The 20,566-nt window shown below is 43.5% G+C and overlaps 2 protein-coding genes across 3 annotated transcripts in view; one reads left to right on the plus strand and one right to left on the minus strand.

Moving 5' to 3' along the window:
• The first annotated feature begins 72 nt into the window (after positions 1–72).
• On the plus strand, positions 73–16,080 carry IDH3A (isocitrate dehydrogenase (NAD(+)) 3 catalytic subunit alpha). Its single transcript, XM_031440724.2, has 11 exons — positions 73–183; positions 4,099–4,161; positions 6,486–6,569; positions 8,130–8,244; positions 8,661–8,848; positions 9,322–9,455; positions 10,154–10,256; positions 10,360–10,424; positions 11,379–11,463; positions 11,919–12,071; positions 14,548–16,080. The coding sequence occupies exons 1-11, from the start codon at positions 157–159 to the stop codon at positions 14,629–14,631; spliced, it is 1,101 nt and encodes a 366-aa protein (XP_031296584.1). The 5' UTR covers positions 73–156; the 3' UTR covers positions 14,632–16,080.
• Positions 16,081–16,388: 308 nt separating this feature from the next.
• The window catches only part of ACSBG1 (acyl-CoA synthetase bubblegum family member 1), a 47,900-nt gene continuing 43,722 nt past the window's right edge, over positions 16,389–20,566 (minus strand). For both annotated transcript variants that reach the window (XM_064480669.1, XM_064480668.1), the window contains 4 exons: positions 19,879–20,096; positions 19,034–19,173; positions 18,235–18,481; positions 16,389–17,016 (listed from right to left, as the gene is read on the minus strand). In XM_064480669.1, coding sequence (XP_064336739.1) covers positions 16,931–17,016; positions 18,235–18,481; positions 19,034–19,173; positions 19,879–20,096 — 691 coding nt within the window. In that variant the 3' untranslated portion in view covers positions 16,389–16,930. The remainder of the gene's footprint in view (positions 17,017–18,234; positions 18,482–19,033; positions 19,174–19,878; positions 20,097–20,566) is intronic.

A 20,566-nucleotide genomic window follows, 5' to 3' on the forward strand; every position in this document is an offset into this window, starting at 1 on the left:
GGGCGCGGTGGAGGAGCGAGGTGGGAGAAACCCCTAGGCGGGCCCGCGGGGCGGGGCCTCCGAGGGGCGGGGCCAGGAGGGAGCGGGCTCTGGGCACTGGTCGCGCGGCTGCGCACAAGTGCCGTCGCTGTCGCCGCGGTGAGAGGAGGGGACGCGATGGCTGGACCGGCGTGGATCTCCAAGGTGAGCGCCCCGCAGGCCTGCGTGTGGCGGGCGGGCCGCGCGTGCTGAGCGTGGGCAGGCGCGCGGGCCCGGATGGGGAGGCGACGGTGCGCGGCCGGCCTGCGACAGTTAGCGAGCCTGTCCTGGCCGCCGGTGCGCCTCGCTCCGTGGCCCGCGTGCTGCGTGTAGGCAGCCCTGCTCCCGGAAGGTCGTGCCTGAGGCGGGGATAGCATCAAGGTCAAGGCGCCAGGCGCCGGTCCTGCTCCCGGTGAGACCTCGGTGCTGCCGCCCGCGGACCCCAGGCCTCTCGCGGAGCTGGGGAAGGTCACGGAGCCGCCGCCCGGGCTCTGCCATCCCGGCCGCTTCCTAGGCTGCGGTGCTGCAGCCTGCTGATGGCGCGGAGAGTACCCCCTGCACGGCCCGCGCCTCCTCCCGGGTCAGCTTGGGCCCTGGATGGGAAGCCTCCCGGCGTCGGGCACGTGCGTTGGGCTTGCGAGGTTTACCCAGGTGAGGGAATCCCGAGGTCGTTTTCCTGCCAGATTTTTTTCCGCCTTGGCGCTCTTCCCAGTCTGCTCTTGTAGCTGTCACCCCTTCAGAAGACACTGGGCCCCTTGCACCTTGGAATTGCTATTTGAACCCTCCGAGAGATAGACCAGCAGCGCCTTCCTTTGACCTTTTATTGGTGAGGATCCTGCGATCTGGGGGGCTTTAGCTTTCCTTGACAGCTCAGATGCCAAAGTTGGAAAGGGTTTCAGACCATCTGTGCAATTCCTTGGTTCCTCAGTGGAACTAACAGTGCCTGAAAACGTAATTGCTCAAGGTCACACAGGAAGTCGGTGCCAAAACTGAAGAGGAACCCAGGTGTCTGGATGTTCCCAGTTCCAGGTCCCATTCTATCTGCTCTGTGGTCAAGGTCAAACAACAAATTATAGGCGGAGGGGAAAGTAGGCCCTCAGCTCTCCTGTTGCTCTTAAAGAATGATCCCCTAGAAACCTACTATAAGCGATTTGATTTTTTTCTATTAAACTTGATACTGTATTTCTCCTTTGTTTTCCGTTTAAAGCAAGGTCCACATGTACTGTTATTTAGTGGAAAGAGCTCTACACTGGCATTTAGGAGTCTTAGGTTTAAATCCTGGCTGTACCTCTAATGGGTTGTGTGACCCTGAGCAAATTACTTAACATCGCTGAGCCTTAATAAACCCATCTGTAAACTATACTTACTTCACAGAGTTGTTTGAGGATTGAATAACATAATGTGAAAGCATCTAATGCATGCAGAGGGAACTCAAAAATCGGAAGCTTTCCTAGCTGTCGGTATACTTAACTTGCATTTTTCAAGTAGACAATTGGGCATCAGTAGCTGGGTTTTATTCAGTAACTGGGTTCTGCTTTGTTACCTTCTTTAAATCTGGATTTGTGTGTGATGGTAACTTATTTCACATTTGCCCCTGAAGGTAAAGCAACGTCTGTGTCACCGTCTAAACAAAAGTCAATACTTTAATCACTGAACTTACACTTAACACCTAATCATCTTTGGTAGGTACATTAAGATTTCAGAATGAGAGATTAAACAGCTCGCAAATGTGCCAGTAAATTTTCTTTGCCTTTAATGTGGTCTACAGGAAAAAAAAAAAACACCGAGCAGGGATTCAGAAGGTGTTGGGTTGTAGATTCAGAGGGTGAGGTTCTCCTCTGACATGGACTCCCTGTGTGACCTTTGACAGTCATTTGACTTCTGGGCTAGTTTCTCCTTTTAGGGACTGGAGCAGAACGTGCTTCTGAGGCTGAGGCCCCAGGATGATGGGAATGCTGGGCTGGCTGTGGGTTTCAGTCACAGCACGTCCTCTGTTGGTTTCCATTTAAGGGTTTATTTGAAAAAAAAAAATCTGCAGCTTAATTTTTAATTCCTAAAAAAATTTCTTCATTTAGAGAAAATAGTGGGTTTCTAAAGACCTTTCTGGCTGTAAAATACTATATTTATAATAAGGCAATTCCCCATCAGCAAGCTTTTATTGAATGAGGGCCTGCCATGCATTCACCACTGTAGTTATATGTTTTTAAGTTGGAGTCTGAAGGTAAAAAAGGAAATGAGGCGCTATAGATGAAGACAGCCGAGGACCTGAAGTCAGAAGTTCAGTCCCTACTCTCTGAGCCTGGCCTTAATCTCCTTATCTGAAAAGGGCTATTATTACAACCTCTACAGGTTTTATAAAATAAAATGATGCAGTATATGTACAAATACATTATAAAGGGGAATACAACCTGTGCTTTAAAAATCTTAAAGTTCTGGGTCATTCCGGTGATTGAGATGCAGTACTACCTTATTCTAAAATCACAAAGGAGAGATGTCAAACATGGAAAAACTGATCGTTAGAGAAAATCATTGCAAGGATTAAAGCTATTTGCTGGAGTGGGAACTTTGATAGAGAGATGATTGAGGCTGCTCTCAGTTTTTCCAGAAATATTCTGAGCACCTACTATGAACCAGGCACTGTTCTAGGTACTGGAGATAGAACAATGAACAAAACATGAAAATCTTTGCCTTGTGGATTTACTTCTTAAATCAGTTATTTTGGTTGGGTCTTTTGTCATAAAGATATGGGCCTGTTTTGAGTGAATGTTTTTTCTCCCTTTTTTGGGGGGTATAACTTAGCCTTTAAGTGGTCTTAAATGGTCTCCCTTCCTATAGTCCATTTGCTGGTGGATAAATCGTATTCTAGGATTAAGTTTTTCACCAGTGCTTTTGGCATAGCGTGTTTTTTTGGGTCTTGCCCTATCTTTTATTTTCAGTTTGGAGAGATGACTAAATGCCAAGTTAAAGGATACTTTTCATTCATACCTACTTGGCTGTTGGTTGATGTCTCTTTAGTAGATGCCAGCATTACAGCAATGGTTCTGGACTTATAAGAACTGTCCCCCAAAAGGAGGACTAAGACAGGGTATAACAAGTATATCTTTGCTCATATATCTAGCATGAAAAAGAGTTACCTTTAAAACTTTTGATGAATTTTAATTCCTTTGGTCTATGTACCCAATTTCTTTGGTATGTTCTGTTTGTTATATATAATGTAATATGATTTTGTACCAGTTTTCAAGGACTGAATTATTAAAGTTCAAAATAACCTTTTAAAATTTGTATTTCTGGTGTGTGATAGTGTTAAATGGGAAGAAAACATTACCAGTGGTAACATCTTGGGGTAGTGGGATTAGTAGGTCACGTTTCTTCCCCGTCCCAGCAATTAATAATCATGACCATGTTACCTCTATTATTGGGAGAAATAGATAATGTATTTAAAATCTTCATTTTGTACGACACAGGTGTCAAAATGGTATTAAAATGTAGAACACTGGACTAGGAGTCAGGAGACCTGGATTCTGGTCTCTGTGTGGTCACCCTGGACCTTAGGCAAGTCCCTACTCTTTGGACCCACTGTCTCCACAGTGTAATGAGTGAGTTGGGCTCTGGGATTTATAAGGACCCTGCCAGCTCTTAAAATTAGTGATAGTTTAAAAGAAATTAGTGATAGTTTTCTTAGACTGTATGTTACTTCCAAATTGACCTAGTGGTCAAGAATGTTGACATAAAACCTTCCAGATCATCTCAGAAAAATCTGGTGTTTGAACTAAAAAAGTAGAGTTTTATTCTACCTTGACATCTTTTGAGTTGTCAAAAGATGTCATAAAACTGACTTTAAAAGTACATATATAGTACTTCAATTCTCAGAGCAAAGGTAAACTGAATATTTTGGTTTTCATATCCGAGAGAGCTTGCTACATGGAGCTAATACACGAGAAAAATATTCCTGTGAAGTTCCTGAATACATCTGTGCAAGCTTGCAGCGTTATCAGCCATCAGAAATGGATTCAGCTCTACCTTTTAACTACATGTGGCTTAATTCTGTGCATAACATGTCTTTGTTGATATTAAATGTAGGTCTCTCGGCTGCTGGGGGCATTCCACAACCAAAACCAGGTGACCAGAGGTTTTGCTGGTGGTGTGAGTATAATTACGTCTTTTAATTTTTCCTTTTAGAAGTTTCTCAAGAAAGATGCTCTGACACATTAATTATATAGCACTGAATCAAGATTTATTTAAAATTAGGGAAAATTGGCCATACTTACACTGTATATTCAAATTATTGGTGAACATGCATAAATCTACCAGGTCGCTTGCACATTTAAAAGAATTGCGTTATAGCTGGCTAAGTAAGCCAGTCACGTTAATATCTTGAAGGAGACTTGTTAAAAATAGATAGAAACTACCCTGGAGCCTGTTACTTTATTTCACAATCTCATTTGGTTAAGACAGTTTTTTTCAAAAGTAGTACAAGTTGAGAGAAAATTGTTGAGAAGCTTCAAAACCTGCTTTGCATTTTTATTTTGTGAGCTTCCCTGAAAACAGTAGATTGATCATCGATTAGGAACGCCTCAAACATCTATAAGCCTTGTAGGCTTATCTGTACCTTCTTTACGTAGTCTGTAGGCTGGCACGTTAACGGATCATGTGTTTCTCATTAAATCTGCTGCTTTTAGAATTCCCAGCATTAGAGTTCTGTGCTTTAAAAGCTGATACCACACTGTTAGAGCATTCTAAGACTGTGGGTCAGTGACTTCCTATATGTTTTTATTTTACCCTCTTCTTACAGAATCTGATTTGGATTTTAAAATTCCTATACTCCCATGTAACATCTTATTCTATGAGGGATTTATAAGACTATAGTACATCATTTTTCATTGACTTTCTATATTGTGAAAGTAAAGTAGATTTTCCTGGTGGCTTGATTGACATTTGTTATTACATTTTGGGAGGACAGGAAGAATAAGCCAAACGAGGTTCTTCTGGCTCTGCTTTTGCTGCAGAAGATGCAGAATGAGGCTTGCATTTCAAATTCAAAGACAATTAAGCTAGCATTTCAAACACATTCTGAAAGCTAACAAGATGATCGTTGCTCTCTGCTATTATTTAATTTTCTATCCATTAGAAAAATATATATATATATATATATATTAGCCTGGTGGGGAGGGGGTTATACTTGAAAGAAATAAGGAGAGAAACTAATTTTAAAAAAGATTTCTTCGGGGGGAGGGTATAGCTCAAGTAGTAGAGTGTGTGCTTAGCATGCATGAGGTCCTGGGTTCAATCCCCAGTACCTCCTCTAAGAATAAATAAATAAGTAAACCTAATTGCCTCCTCCCACCAAAACAAACAAACAAACAAAAAATATTTCTTCAGAAGGGTGGATATAGCTCAGTGGTGGAGTACATGCTTAGCATGCACGAAGTCCTGGGTTCCATCTCCAGTACCTCCATTTAAAAAAAAAAAAAGATTTCTTCAGTCATACAGAAAAATTCAGAAATAATTAGTCCACCTGCTTAGGGAGTACTGCTGGAAGGTGAAGGACCAGGGAAACTTGAATCAGTGAGTTTTTAAAAATGTGCAGGGACCATTGTCTGGGCCCAACTTCTAGGTAGGGGAGGGTCCCCAAATGATTACATGTGTAGTTTCCAAACAGAAGTCCTCATTTAAATCCTCTCATCATTTCCCTTTATACATTTCATTTCTGTTTGAAATGTTGGCTTAATTTTGTTTGAACATTTGAAATAAATCATTGATATTACATTGTAAGTACTGTCATTCTAACTGTGACTCAGACTTTGCAGGTATGATCACATAATACTATTTTTATTGGTTCCAAATAAACTTTACTGAGCTTATTTAAATCGCTTTTGCCATTACTCAGCTAGTTTTATAGAGGAGCTCAGGAAAATGGAGGCTCCCTTGATATGAAGTCTAATTTTCTCTGAGTGTCAAATCGGACCTCAGTGGTACTCTGGAAAGTGTCTGAAAGTGTTTTGTAAGACTGAACAAGTTGCATGAGAAACCGAACTCTCCAGGACGCCGGTGGAGAGGAAGCACTTGCCTTCACGAGAAACCCTCTAAATTTTAGTAAGAAAACATTATTGAAGGTTTTTGCTCTCTTTGGTTTTACAGACTTGAATCAGTTGGTCTCTTTGTGGTTTATCTGAAAAGAAATACTAGTTCAGAAGTGTACTTGGTAGCTTAGTTTATTTTTGTTTTATCTAAAGAGCATCACTTAAGTTCTTTTTAAAACCTCTGAGCTCAGGTAAAGAGTAGAGTTATGGAGGCTCTTGCTTCTTGCCTCCACTTTGATGAGCCCTTGGGAGGTAGGTCTGTTTTCTTAAAGGAATTGGGGCCTTCTTGAGACCCCCCATAAACTGGATTTCTTTGTCTATGATGTTTTTTTTTTAACCTTCAAAAATCAATCCTTACTGTCTTCTTTGATGGTTTCTTGTATTCAGGTTAAGACAGTAACTTTAATTCCAGGAGATGGTATTGGCCCAGAAATTTCAGCTGCAGTTATGAAGATTTTTGATGCTGCCAAAGTAAGTGGGCTTAAAAAATACTTGTGATCATTGTAGAAAGTTTTCTTTGCCAGCTGGAGTCTGTGAGCTCTTAGGATGCATTGTTCACATTTGCATGAAGTTGGTAAGGTCTGGTGTTAATCTTCACAGATCCTGACGTTCACAGCGCTGTTTGCTGCTGTCGTTGTCTGACCTATTTTTAGGCTACCGTGTTGGCATCAGTTATGATATAAAGTCATCCAAACAGTGCTGTGATCTTCGGCAACATTTGAACTTTGCTTGGTTTTAAGGTCTTTAAGCCCTTGTAATTCACCTGTCTACCTCATTCTGCCTTCCTGCCAAAAAAAGAGCATAGAATTGACATTTCAAGAAATGATATAGGAGACCTTAAAAGATTCTCTCTCTTTTTTTTTTTTTCTGGTGTAGTAATATCAAATATGGGGTGTTATTTTCCAAACAGCCCAGCCTTCAATGAAGGTAAATATTTTAAAATACTTTTGTTTTGAGAATTTAGGAAACTTGGATTTTGCTTGACATGATGCTTTATTGTTGCTATTTTTAGCTGCTGGGTGAAGTAATGCATAAGATCAAATCAGTTGTGGTTATGATACCAGCAGCTGTAAGTCAAGGAATTTAATTTATTTAAATGAAACATACATTGCTTTTCTATATGAGTTTCTAATTAAAACCCCTACAGAGGAAATGATGCTTAGACAGTAGCATTGCCCTGTGCACTGAAATATGATCACCCACTCAGTTGTCGGCTCCTTGTGAACAAGGACCAAGTCTTGCTCTGTGTCCCTGTTCCGAGTGCGAGCCCAGTCAGCTGTCAGGCATGTGTGTACACATTGTAGGGTGGAGGTGGAAAGAAAGGATGACACTGGTTTATACCTTTAAACTGTTGTCTTCATAAGCTATGTATGTCTTTTTTCTTAACAGCTTTATTGAGATTTAATTCATATACTGTACAATTCACCCATGTAAAGTACATTTCAATCAGTGGTTTGTAGTACATTCCCAGGATTGTGCAACCGTCACTACAGTCTAATTTTAGAACACTTTCACCACCCAAAGAGAAACCCTGTACTCATTAGCAGTCATTCCCCATCGCCCTTATCTCTCTCATCCTACCCACTAACCCTTCTGTCTCTGTAGATTTGCCTATTCTGGACATTCCATATAAGTAGAATCTAATAGTGGTGTGGTCTTTTATGATTGGCTCTTTTCACTTAGCAAAATATTTTCAAGGTTCATCCATGTATCAGTACTATGTAACACCTCTGTAAATATTTCTCTGCTCCTTATGATAGTCTAATTATAGCAACATGAAGAGTCATGAAGAAAAGAAGTGGGCAGGTGGCAGCTAGGAGTGTTGGCTAGGACCAGGGTAGTGTGGAGAATCCCTCTGGGCATGCTAGAGAATGACTTTCTTTATTGCGTGCCAGGAGCCTTCTGGACCTGTGCTGTGTATGCTTTCACCAGTTGCATCCAAAGTTGAAGAAGTTTGTTTATAACTGTGGTGTGAATGTCAGTCACGTGTAAGTCTTTCCAGTTCACTGTGCTCTGTGGTGTGGCATCTAGGCACCTATTCAGTGGGAGGAGCGGAATGTCACTGCCATTCAAGGACCAGGAGGAAAGTGGATGATCCCTCCAGAAGCCAAAGAGTCCATGGATAAGAACAAGATGGGCTTGAAAGGTAGCACTGAAGTGGGGCATGGTGGTTCTTATTGATTTCTGCTACAGGTGTTATCTTTTTTGAAGGTTTATGCATTTAAGCTTAATGAGGCCTGACTATGGAAGTAAAAGCCACCCTTTTATGAAGCAGCTTACTCATAGTAGGATACTTTGTTTTACATCTTGGGACATATTTTCTCTAGTAAAAAAACATTAAAGTATTACTGGCCAGTGTCAAATGAAAGTGTATATATTTATCTTTACCTAGATTTATCTTCTGCATAGTTTTTACATTTTTATGATTTTAATTCGTACAAATACTAGCATGTGCCAGATTCAAATTCAGCACAGCTGTAAACCTTATCTACTTGTGTTTATAAAGAAAAAAAAAGGCCAGAATGTATCCTGTTGTCATCTGGGTGTCCTTCTTTATTACAGGCCCTTTAAAGACCCCAATAGCAGCTGGTCACCCCTCTATGAATTTATTGCTGCGTAAAACATTTGACCTTTATGCAAATGTGCGACCATGTGTCTCAATTGAAGGCTATAAAACCCCTTATACGGATGTAAATATTGTCACCATTCGAGAGAACACAGAAGGAGAATACAGTGGAATTGAACATGTGGTATGTTCATTTTGGAGATTTTTTTTCATTCTTAGTTGGGTTGCCTTCTGTGCACTTTGGACAGTTCTTCAAATTCCCAGTTGAAAATGTGTCCCAAAGATAGTCTCCCATTCACTCTGAGGACTTGTGGGTGTTGGTCTGGTCCCGGGCTCTGGCTGCCAGTGCTCATGGAGAGGCCCCAGGGGGAGGAGTGTGGTGGTTCAGGACCCGGGCTTGGGAACATGCCCTCTGTTTGAAGTTTGAATCCTCAGCTTCACAGGTGTGCTCTTGGGCAGGTGACCATCTCTGCACCTGCTTTTCCTCGTCAATGCAGTGGGACTTATAATCCCTAGCTCATAGGGCCCAGGGGAACGCTGTTAACCCCACTGACATACCAGATGCATGCTAGCCTGGTATTTGCCTACACACCGCCAGTAGTGTAGGACCGGGCTGCTGCCACACCCTTGCAGCGAGGCAGCACTCCTGTCTTTCAGATCGTGGATGGAGTTGTGCAGAGTATCAAGCTCATCACCGAGGCGGCCAGCAAGCGCATCGCGGAGTTTGCCTTCGAGTACGCGCGAAACAATCACCGGAGCAACGTCACGGCCGTGCACAAGGCCAACATCATGTGAGTCCCTGTGGGGCGCGCGCCGTCCGGCTTCGTAGGGGGCCCACAACGACAGGGCTTTCCTTTCCTCTCTCCAGCTTAATGACTGTTTCCTGGTAGGTCTGAAAAATGGCCTTGTGGCCAGTCAGAGGGTCAGGCATTTCTCCTAGTTAATGTGCTTTACTTGGGTGAGTGAGGAGCAAATTTGGAGGGAACAGGAATTCAGGTCCCAGAAGTCTGAGGAGGGACTGAGAATTATGAGAGATGGAAGCCAGAGACTCTGGATTTAAATTCTCCTCTTCCTTCATCTATTAAAGGCCAACTCAATGTATAAAGAAGCAGGTTTCTCAACCTGGGAGAAATGTTGAGCATGTGAAACAGTAAAACCACTTAAATAATTGAATAAGTTAACCTTCTAAGGCGATTTTAACGTTTTCTTATTACGAGATATTTCTTAATTCTTGCTGGATAACACTATAAAAATATAGTCTTTATTATAATCAAACTATTTATGTTTTTTTACCCTTTTGTGCATCCAGAGTATCCTAAAACATTTTCAACTTGCATTTTACTAACTGCCAAAAAAATAATTTTACTGTAATTGAAATCAGACGTCTTGGCTTCTGGAACTTACATTTCTTGGAACTTTACTTCTCTGATTTGATCCCTTTCTTTCTGCAAGTCTTTGCTTTCAATAATTTTTATTTGATTAAATACAGGCGAATGTCAGATGGGCTTTTTCTGCAAAAATGCAGGGAAGTTGCAGAAAACTGTAAAGATATTAAATTTAATGAGATGTACCTTGATACAGTATGTTTGAATGTAAGTATATATTCACACCCACCTGCTCCTTTTTGCGGTGTATAGTGTGTACATGTGGGGCACAGGTTTGGATTGCTAAATGCACAAATGCCTTTTTTTGTAGATGGTCCAAGATCCATCCCAGTTTGATGTTCTCGTGATGCCAAATTTGTATGGAGACATCCTCAGGTCAGTCTGGCTGCACCCATTATTTATAAATGTCCTAAAATAAATTGTGGCTTAAGAATTTTAATCAAATGTTATAAAATAGAGCATTTGTTACAAGGTATGAGTTGAATTCTAACAATGCAGATGATGATACCAATGGTTGCGTGTTGGATGGGTTATTCCTTCATCTGTTTGCCCACCTGGCTCTGGTTCTTGACCATTAGTTCCCTCTTCCCATTTTACTGGTTGGTTGATTGATTTCACTGGTTTGTTGTGTATAACTAGGTAGGTGGGTGGTCATTTTTACAAATTTTTTATAACTTTTATCATAATTTCAGACTTACAGAAAAGTTGCAAGAATAGTACAAAGAATTCCTGTGTCCTCGGCGCCCACGTTCACCAGATGGTGTCATTTTACTAAACTCACTTAATTCCCCTTTTGCTTTCTCTTCTCTCCCTTCCACTCCCTTCCTGCTTCCCCCTCCTTCTTTTTCCATCTTCCTCTCTCTTTGTCTGTACACACATACACATGGTGGTGGCCAGATGGTGCTTTTCTAAGTCTGTCATTCCTTCTAATTTATTAGTTGGCATTCCACTATAAGGAAGAGCTTTCCCTTCTCTCTTGTTTACTTATTTATGTGTATCAGTTTGGATTCGTGGTTTCTATTTTATTCAGTGGTTACATCCATCACTGTTTATATTGATGTAACAATTATATTGATGTCCTGAGGTGGCCAGCGGGGTCCCTCTGAGCTGTCTCGGTGTCCTCTTGATGCAGCCCACTATTTGTTGTCTGGCACCGTTCGGTGCTTCAGGCTCATCGTGTATTTTCCTAACTGTAGTCCTGGAATCAGCCACTTCTCCAAGGAGCCCTGGTTCCTTTTAGTGGAGAAAGGTATTTAAAGACGAACGTCTGGTGCTAGGTGAGGTGTTTTGTTTTTCAAAATGTCCTTTAAAATGCTTTTCTGCCCCCAGTGACCTATGTGCGGGATTGATTGGAGGTCTTGGTGTGACACCAAGTGGCAACATCGGAGCCAACGGGGTTGCGATCTTCGAGTCGGTAAGGACCCTCGTGACTCCTGAAGCAGAATTCAAGTCAGAACGGCCTGAGACTCCAGGAGGGGTTATCTGCAGATACGTGTTTTGACTCTTGAGTTTTCTAGTTGTCAAAAGAAAATGATGCTTTTTTGAGTTTTTTTTTAATATAAGCTTGGTTTAATCAATCATTTTCCTCTTATTTCTTTTGTATCCTATTAATTATGTATCCTTTCTCAGTTTAAGTATTTTACTGAAAGTTGACTGGATAAGATTTATTCCATATTTTTGCACTTGAAAAATTTTTTACTTTAGCTCTTTGTTTTTCTGAGGCTTTTTTTCCTAAGATCTGTGTCTAGTAGCTATTCAGTAAGTTAAGTATATTCCATTGGTGAGGAAAGCTGATTAAGACCCCAGTTTCCCTGGAAGATGGCTGTGTTCCCATCTCCCTCCTGACCGCGCTGCTCTCCGCCCGTGCAGGTTCACGGGACCGCCCCGGACATCGCTGGCAAGGACATGGCCAACCCCACGGCCCTGCTGCTCAGCGCTGTGATGATGCTGCGCCACATGGGGCTTTTTGATCACGCGGCAAAGATTGAGACTGCGTGTTTTGCTACGATTAAGGATGGGAAGGTATCGGTAATCTTGCCATACTTGTGTGGGGTAAAATGCAGCTCCTTCCTGGGTTTTATCTATGAAGGAACAGATGATGGTTCTTCTCAAGGGGGCCGAAGCATTGGATGTCAAACAGGCATTCTGAGCTTGGCCTCCCTGAGTGAATTTGGGGCGTGTGGCCATTTTCTGAAGGGAGGAACCACATTATTCAGAAAAGGGTTGGGGAGCGCTGATGTAGACACAGCAGTGTGGGCGGAAGGGCAGTGCTGTGGGCGTCAGAACCAGTTCCAGCCTCGTCGTCCTGCTGTCAGTCGTGTGACCTGCGCCGAGTCCATTACTCTTTCTCCCGACAGACATCTGTTGTGTATGTTATAAGGTATGAAGGGTATAATGAGGAATAAAGGAAGGTCTCGGGCCTCAAGGAGCTTGGAATCTACTGGAGGATACAGATGTGTCTGTCATACAGTGTGTTACAGCTGACACTGTGCATCTGTGATACAGGTGTAATACAGGAGTTTTATAAACGCAATAATGACTGATGGCAATCGAATACTTACATGGTTTTATGTTCTTTATATCATGTCAGCAAATCTTCTCTACTACTCTGTGAAATAGATACTATAATTCCTCTTTAGAGATGAAGAGGTTGAGGCACAGAGGGATTAAGTAAATTTGTCCAAGGTCTCACAGCTCCGAAGTGGCAAAGTTGGGGTTCGCACCCAGTCTGGCTCCTAACCAACAAGCATCACTGTTACCATAAGCAGTTGTGGCCCACACAAGGGGTGTGATGGATTATTCTGAAAGTGAGAGGGGATCGGAGGAGGTCATGGCTTCATGAGGCTGGGCCTGCAAGCTGATTCCTAATCTGAGGTCTCTTCCTTTTTTAAAAAAATTATAGTAAAATGCATAATATAAAATCGACCATTTTAATGATTTGGAAGTGTCTTGTCCAGTAGTATTCAGTACTTTCACATTGTTATGCAACCTTCGCCACCATCCATCCCTAGACTTTTTCATTTTCCTAAACTGAAATTGTCCCCATCACTCAGGGATTCCCCATTTTCCCAGCCCCTGGCAACCATCATTCTACTATCCTTCTCTGTGAATTTGACTCCTCTAGGTACCCCATATAAATGGAATCATGTAATATTTATCCTTTTGTAACTGGCTTATTTCACTTAGCGTAATGTCTTCAAGGTTGGCTCCTTTCTAAAAAATCCTATAATTTGAAATTCTTATGGACAAAATACAAGAAATCTAAGCTTGCTTTTTAAACAACCTTATAGTCATATTGAAGGGCATATGGTTATGTATTTTTTTTTATTCTGTTGCTGTATCTTAGAAGCTACTCTGTAGAGCCCAGCAGAGCGGTGCCTAAGTTACACAGTAGGCCCTTTAAATTGTGTCAGATGCAGTGGGACAAAAGAATTAAATATATTGAGTTCTGTTTGGGAGTAAAGAGAGCATAGCTGGTAGAAAACAGAGTGGCTAAATGGGAGAATTTCTTTCCTAAAGAGGGAAGTCTAAGAGTTACTGATTTAAATGCCATTTGCAGCAACATGGATGGACCTAGAGATCGTCATTCTAAGTGAAGTAAGCCAGAAAGAAAAATACCATATGATATAACTTAGATGTGGAATCTAAAAAAAAAAAAAAAAAAAAAAAAACCCCACAAAATGAACTTATTTACAAAACAGAAACAGACTCACAGACATAGAAAACAAACTTATGGTTACCCAGGGGGAAGTGGGTGGGAAGGGATAAATTGGGAGTTCTAGATTCGCAGATACTATTATATATAAAATAGATAAACCAACAAGTTGATACTGTGTAGCACAGGGAACTATATTCAATATCTTGTAGTAACATATAGTGAAAAAGAATATGAAAAGGAATATATGTATGTGTACATATGACTGAACTATTATGCTGTACACCAGAAATTAATACAACATTGTAAATTGACTGTACTTCAATTAAAAAAGAAAATTGATATGAATATACTAAAATTTAAAAAAAAGAAAAAAGTATTAGTGATTTAAATAATTCCTTAGTATTTGTTTCCCAGCTTCCAAAAATAGGTCAAAATCTTAAGTTTTTTAAACTTTAAAAATTCCGCAAGGGATTTATGAACCCTCTTGTTTAGATTTGCTGTCATCTAAATGTCCATAATCAAATGTTTCCTTAAGGTCTGTCGTATGAACGGAGGGGAGGTTTTAGAAAGCCCCCCTTCCCCCTGCTCGCGTCCCTTCGTAGCGAGAGCATCTTGCTCTTTCCGAGCGCCTTTGGGTACACCATCGAACTGGCTTCTCCAGGTCCTCCTGGGGTGGGTAGATGGTGGTGGGGTGGGTCTCACTTTGAAAGGAGAAACTAAATAAAAGAACAGCCAGGTAACTCGCTCAGCTGGTATCACACTGAGGGCTTTAAATAAAAACATCCTTGCTTGGGTTTAACACGTGGGTACCTTTTTATCTTTGCTTTTTCCTTTTCTTAGAGCTTAACAAAAGATTTGGGAGGCAATGCAAAATGTTCAGACTTCACAGAAGAAATCTGTCGCCGAGTAAAAGATTTAGATTAAGGCTTCTACAAACGGTATTCGCATCAGTCGCTTTAACGGATGCCTCATCAGCCTGTATTAGGATACCTCCCATTATGTATGTATTTTTTGCTTGTTTCTTGACAGAGTACGTTTTTAGACATGGCCTTTTCTTAACAAAATCTGTGCAAAGGATGCAGGTAATGTCCCTAGAACACCTGCTTTCAAAGGACTTTTTCCAAGTGCTTATTTATTAAATATCTATCTGGTATACATTTTTTTTTGTAAACTCTATGTGGACTGTATCATTTGCCACTGTTAACCATTTTACACTTCAGTTAAAACAGTTTTTCTTCAACTGTAAATATCATGATACAGCGTTAATAAGAGAAAACATCTAACTTTTTAAAGAAAAACCTTGATTCCCTTGGTTTATGAAAAATATAATGGAAATAAAACAGAATATTAACATGATAGCACAAGACGATATTCTTATAAAACTAAACTGGCACAAGACAACTTTCCTGGGAAAGTTTACATTAAAAACAGTTAATGTGGTGTATTTCTTAGTGATATGGAAGGTAAAGACTGATTTGTCCTTTACATGAATTACTGAGTATGAATAAAGACTCCCAATTGAGGAATATATACTGAGAGATATAATTTTTGTTAATAAGATATGGACAATATATTGGGTACTAAGACACAAATGCATTGGGTGTTCAATTATTTTCTTGAGATTTACTATTCTTGGCGAGAGCTTTTAACGAAGTGAAGGGGTGGTAGTTCCTTTTCACTGGACGTACATCAAGCATCATGTGTAACACAGCCCTCGAGCCCTGTATGGACAGAGAGTTGGACATGGGAGCTGACTGCTGTGTGCGATCACTTCCGCAGCATGTCCGGAAATGGACCACACCCCAGCTGATAACTGCTACAAGGCCTGACCGCATAAATTTTGGCTGCATTTAAGGAACCTGGGATGCTGGCTATTAATCTTATATTTCAGTAGCTACTCCTTCCCCAAAGCACCAAGTCACTCCCCTCTGCCTCAGCACCAGTAAGAAATGAGTTGCAGATTCAGCCTGAGTTGATTCACAAAATCCTGCCACACCGGGGCTTGGCTCAGCTTTTGACCTTTGGGCATCTCCTCTCCATCCCTCCTCCATTCCCTCCTCCCGGCATGTCTTTTCTTTAATCTCCAGACACTAAGGCACTATTTTCATGAACCCTTTGGCCCCACACCAAAGGCGACTCTTGGCTTCCCTGACCCTTGTGTAACACTGCAAACCTGTGACTCTGCGTAGCGTACCCTGGTCACAAGGGCTTAACAACAACAAACATTCCTGTCTGGGTCCTTTTTTAGTCTTGTAACCAGACTTACAATCTTATATGTATTTTACTTTGTTCAAATGGCTGCTTCTGTTTTATTGGATTGTGCTAATTATCAGTATTTCTTGGGTTTACACTAATAAAGAATTCCCAAACTGATGGAGACGAACGCATTCTCTACCTGTTTCCCATTTAGATGCCTCTGGTCATTTTGGCTCAGCTTACTCCTAAGAATGGCTGCTTAAAGTATTCAGAGTGGGAGGGGTGGTGTGGTGACGGACTAGCACAAGTTGGCTGCTTTCACTAGAATGTTCCACTTGGCCCCCTCCTGAACTTCACTCATGCATAGTACACAGCATCCTGTTTGTTAAATACCCATAGCTCTGGACTGGTCTGCTGCTCAATTGACAAATCAAGTACTTGTTAACAGTTCTGTTAGAAAGTTTAGTTTCAAGTCACACATTAAATACAATCAGGAAGGCAGCCACAGTTTATTAAGCATCAAAGCCAGCTGGTGTGTGCACGGCGGAGCGCCTGGCGATGGGAGGAGACGGTCGGCCACGTCCAGCACAATTCCTGAGCAAGTCGGGCCGCTAGGTGAGTTACAACAGAGCGCCTGCCCGGCAGCACGCGCTGGTTCTACGAGCCACCTTCCCCTTCCTCCCCCCAGCGCTCAGCCTGCTGCTGGCTGGACTGTTAAGTGAGCAAGCAGCCTGTTAAATCTACCTGGAACTGAAGCCAAAACTTGTCAGCCCTTTAGTTCTGGAAGGAGAGCTGATCTCATTTGTCACCTGAACAGAAAGGAGTACTTTTAAAACTATGCACACGTGAAGCTTCTCAGCTATTGTTGGCATAAAACCTGGCAAACATAGATGCCAGGACCGCACATGACCCCAAGACCTAACAGGCTTGGCCAGGAGTCCGCGCACCCAGACTGAAGAGGACCTGGAGGTCAGGAAAGCACTCAGCCTGCCATCTTCAGGAGAAACCGGGGAAGGACAACCCCTGATTACTTGTTTTGCCCTTGATAAAGGGAATCGATGAGATCTTTGTACTTCTCCAGGACTGTGTGCCGTTTCAGCTTCATTGTGGGACCTAAAAGAGATATTGGAAGAAGTGAGTGAGGCCCGGACTCTGAGATGCCTGAGAGGGTATGTGGTAGAGATGGAGACTCAGTGAGTCCTATAACTGGAATTGAGCCCGACCAAGTAGGAGCCAGCCTCCAGGTTGGCCCACAGCAATCCCTGCTCCTGGTAGTCACACCCCTCTGTGCAGCCCCTTCCCGCACTGTACCGGGGTTGTTCTAAGTGACCCACAGAAACAGGAAGTGGGGTAATTTGTTACACAATGCTAATTAATAGGCAAATCATCTCTGCATTTCAGTGGAAGTTCATACGATGTTGGATGTTATGCTTTGATTGCCTGCGATGGGACAGGGGAAAGCCCTGGCTGGGCAGGAGGGCTCTGCCATGGTCTTTATGAGAGGTTTCCACAAGTCACTTCCTGGCCTCAGTTCCCTCGTCTAATGCCAGGTTGAAAGGGCTCTGGTTTGGGAAGTGTAAACTCTGTTTGGTGCTAACTCACACTTGACTGTGTAATTGTAAACTTCAAAATCAAAGTCATTTATATAAAGTGCTTAGAGAGGACATCTTCTGACTGGATGACCTTGCATTCAGTCTGTTAGCACCAGACAACCAGACAGGCTCAGTGTTTCAGGCTGCATCTCAGCATTACTATGGACACTTGCACCTGGGTTCAGCCTTGATGGGTTGGAGGGAGTCTCATTGAAATGAAGAAGCCATTTCCACCTCCCCCTGTGCCATGAACACCTCAAGATGCTACAGCCGAGAGCAGCTGCATCCATCCAACTGAGGCCATGCCTCTTCTGGTTCTGTGGACCATGGTCCAGAAGGGCTTCATCCCTTTACCTGTTGCATGAGCTGACTTTACAGAAGATTATGGTGATCTCACTCCCTAGAGCCAGGTGACTCCAGCCCAAACACTAACAGGGCCTTGGTGTGTGTCTGGCAGTCCCGTTGTGATTTCAAGGGAAAACAGATCCTTAGTCAAAGCAAAGTTAAATGTTATATATTCAAATTAATGAGTTCCAGCACATACCTTGTACATTGAACAGGCTCTACCCAACCTTAAGGCCAGGCACTGAGCAATCAACATCCTCCCACAGGAAGGAGGTGGGTGTCATCCATCAGGGCCCTTCTTGCCGTGGCTTCTTCCTAATGAGCACTCCCCAGGCTCTGCCATGGCCTCTGCCCTCCCGCACAGCTCCTGCAAGAGTGGAAAGAAAGCACCTACCCAACTCTTCACCGGAGATGGAGAAGTCCCTCTTGAGAATGGTCCACTTCTGGATGTGGTAGGGTCGGGCTGCTGCCTTCATGTTGACCCTCTGGATCCCCTCTTCGATGGCCTGATACACGGCCTCATCCTTCTTGTCCACGATCTCAGAGACTGTGGTAGCTCTGCTGCCCACCCTCTGGCAGAACTCCACAGCTTGCTCCGTCAGGTTGTCGGTTGGGTCAGAGGTGTCTGGATCCAGAGTGCACTGAAAAGCCAGCGACAGATCAGCACCAAGACCTGCACCCTGGTCTTTGAGGAGGTCTCACTGCTGATCACTAAGGATGTGGATCACTGTGAGCTCTGTTTCAAAGAGATGATTCTGGAATAAGCAGGGCGTTCCTCCAACTGTATTAAGCCCCGTGGTGTGGTGGAAGGAACAACAGCCTGAGAGTTAGATGAGTTCAGCCAATGAAATCATAATTTAAACAGGGACCGTAACTGCAGCCCCGTCTACTATCTTGGTACCAGATACCAGACTGAGTATCTGCCGAGGGGACTGAGGTGGGCAGCGCTTTGTAACCTGGACTGTGCTGGAACACACAACAGATCAGCACAGCAGCATATCAGTAATTGTACCACTGGGCGCAGAAGGAATTTCCACGTGCTGCAGCTGCCCCTTAGTGCCGGCAGCACTGACTAGTAATTTCAGAACAGTCATGAGAGCCAGATGTGTCCTGCCTGAACATGGCTTCTGCTGGGGCCAGACCCACAGACCACCCACCGGCTGTTCCTCCCGAGCGAGACCCCCTAGACACACCTTCAAGGTGAGCAGCATGGACAGGAACTTCCTTTGGTCCCCAATCAGCATGGCGAAGCTGATGATGGGCAGCTCCATCTTCACAGCATCCTCAATGGGCACAGGGGGCACGTTCTCCCCACCGGCCGTGATGATCAGTTCTGGGGAGGCATGGACAGCCCCCCAGCACAGACTTTAGTCTGGGTGCTGAGGCCAAGTGTGCCCAGACTCTGCCTGGAGAGCTGACCCTCTGTGGCCAGTGGAATCCAGGCTCTGTTACACACCTGCCTGCGTGATTTCCAGAAAGTACTCACTCACTGAGCTTCAGTTTCCCCTGGGAATCTGGGGTGTGGGATTCCCACATGGATGCTGTGGGCATTATGTCCACTCAAGCAAAGACAGCAAAGCTCCTCTTCCACAGAGGTGTCCACAGCTTACTCCCCTGGGAGAGCCAAGTTGTTCGTGGGAAATTTCTTTGAAACATCATGTTTCATTTTAAATTTTATGTCCAATCTGTGGACATCATATTCCACATCATATCCACGTTGGCGGATAAAAGTACATATATATGTCCTTGAATTTTCTGGAAAGACTTGCCTTGTTTTTCTAGGGAGTTTGAATCCCAGTTCCATCATTTACTAGCTGGGTGACCTTGGGCGAGTTACTGAACTCTCTGGGTGTCCTCATCAGTAAGTCGGGGTAATAAGAGTATCTTCCTCATGGGAGACAATAGCAAGCGAAATGATGTCATTCAAGGTGCGTGGCCCTTAATAAGGGCTCAACACTTGCAGTGGGTATAAATAGTGGTGGCAGTATAATTCCTCCCACATCTCACCATAGCCTTGAACCCAGCTGGTGGGGCTCACCTTTGAGACGCCCGGTGATGTAGAGGAAGCCGTTGGCATCCATGCGGCCCATGTCACCCGTGTGCAGCCAGCCGTCAGAGTCAACGGCCTCACGCGTCTTGTCCTCCATGTTCAGGTAGCCCATGAAGATGTTGCGGCCCCACAGGCAGATCTCTCCGATGCCCTCTGAGTCCTCATTCACCAGCTTCACCCGGCAGCCTGGCACCAACCTGCCGGCACTGGGGGTAGAGGGGCCGGGAGGTGTTGTCAGAGGGAGCAGGTTCCTCCAAGACCTGGATCAGCCCCCACAGGGAGCCTTGGGGTCCCCAACCCTCAGTCTTCACTGATGGCTGGAATGTCCCCTCCCAGGGTTTTTCTATTTCAATAGGGTACTCAGAGCTGAGAGGGAGGGCCAATTAAAGGTTTTTAGGTGAATGAATGAATGAGTGAATGAATGAATGGGCGAAGTCCTAATGGGACAACTTCAAGCACTGTGATAGGCAGGCAAGGAGGGGAAGTGTTTAAGCACAGCAGGTCATCCCTCAACTCACCCCCCAGAACTGAATGCCCTCCCCACCCATCAGAGGACTGGTCCAATGCCCCCAACTTTCATCCAAAATGGAGCCTAGGCTATCAGCAATGGTGGGACACTCTCCAACATGCTCCCCCTACTGGAGGGAGGAGACAAAGGGAAATTCCTCCATCAGAA

The sequence above is a fragment of the Camelus dromedarius genome, chromosome 29, assembly GCF_036321535.1.
Source record: "Camelus dromedarius isolate mCamDro1 chromosome 29, mCamDro1.pat, whole genome shotgun sequence".
NCBI classification, from domain to species: Eukaryota; Metazoa; Chordata; class Mammalia; order Artiodactyla; family Camelidae; genus Camelus; species Camelus dromedarius.

Bases quoted from the DNA above. Each gene is read 5' to 3' on its own strand.
- IDH3A (XM_031440724.2), top strand. From the start codon at position 157: ATGGCTGGACCGGCGTGGATCTCCAAG. The intron at 10,257-10,359 runs GTAAGTATATAT...CTTTTTTTGTAG, and splicing joins TTGATACAGTATGTTTGAAT to ATGGTCCAAGATCCATCCCA. The intron at 10,425-11,378 runs GTCAGTCTGGCT...TTCTGCCCCCAG, and splicing joins TTGTATGGAGACATCCTCAG to TGACCTATGTGCGGGATTGA.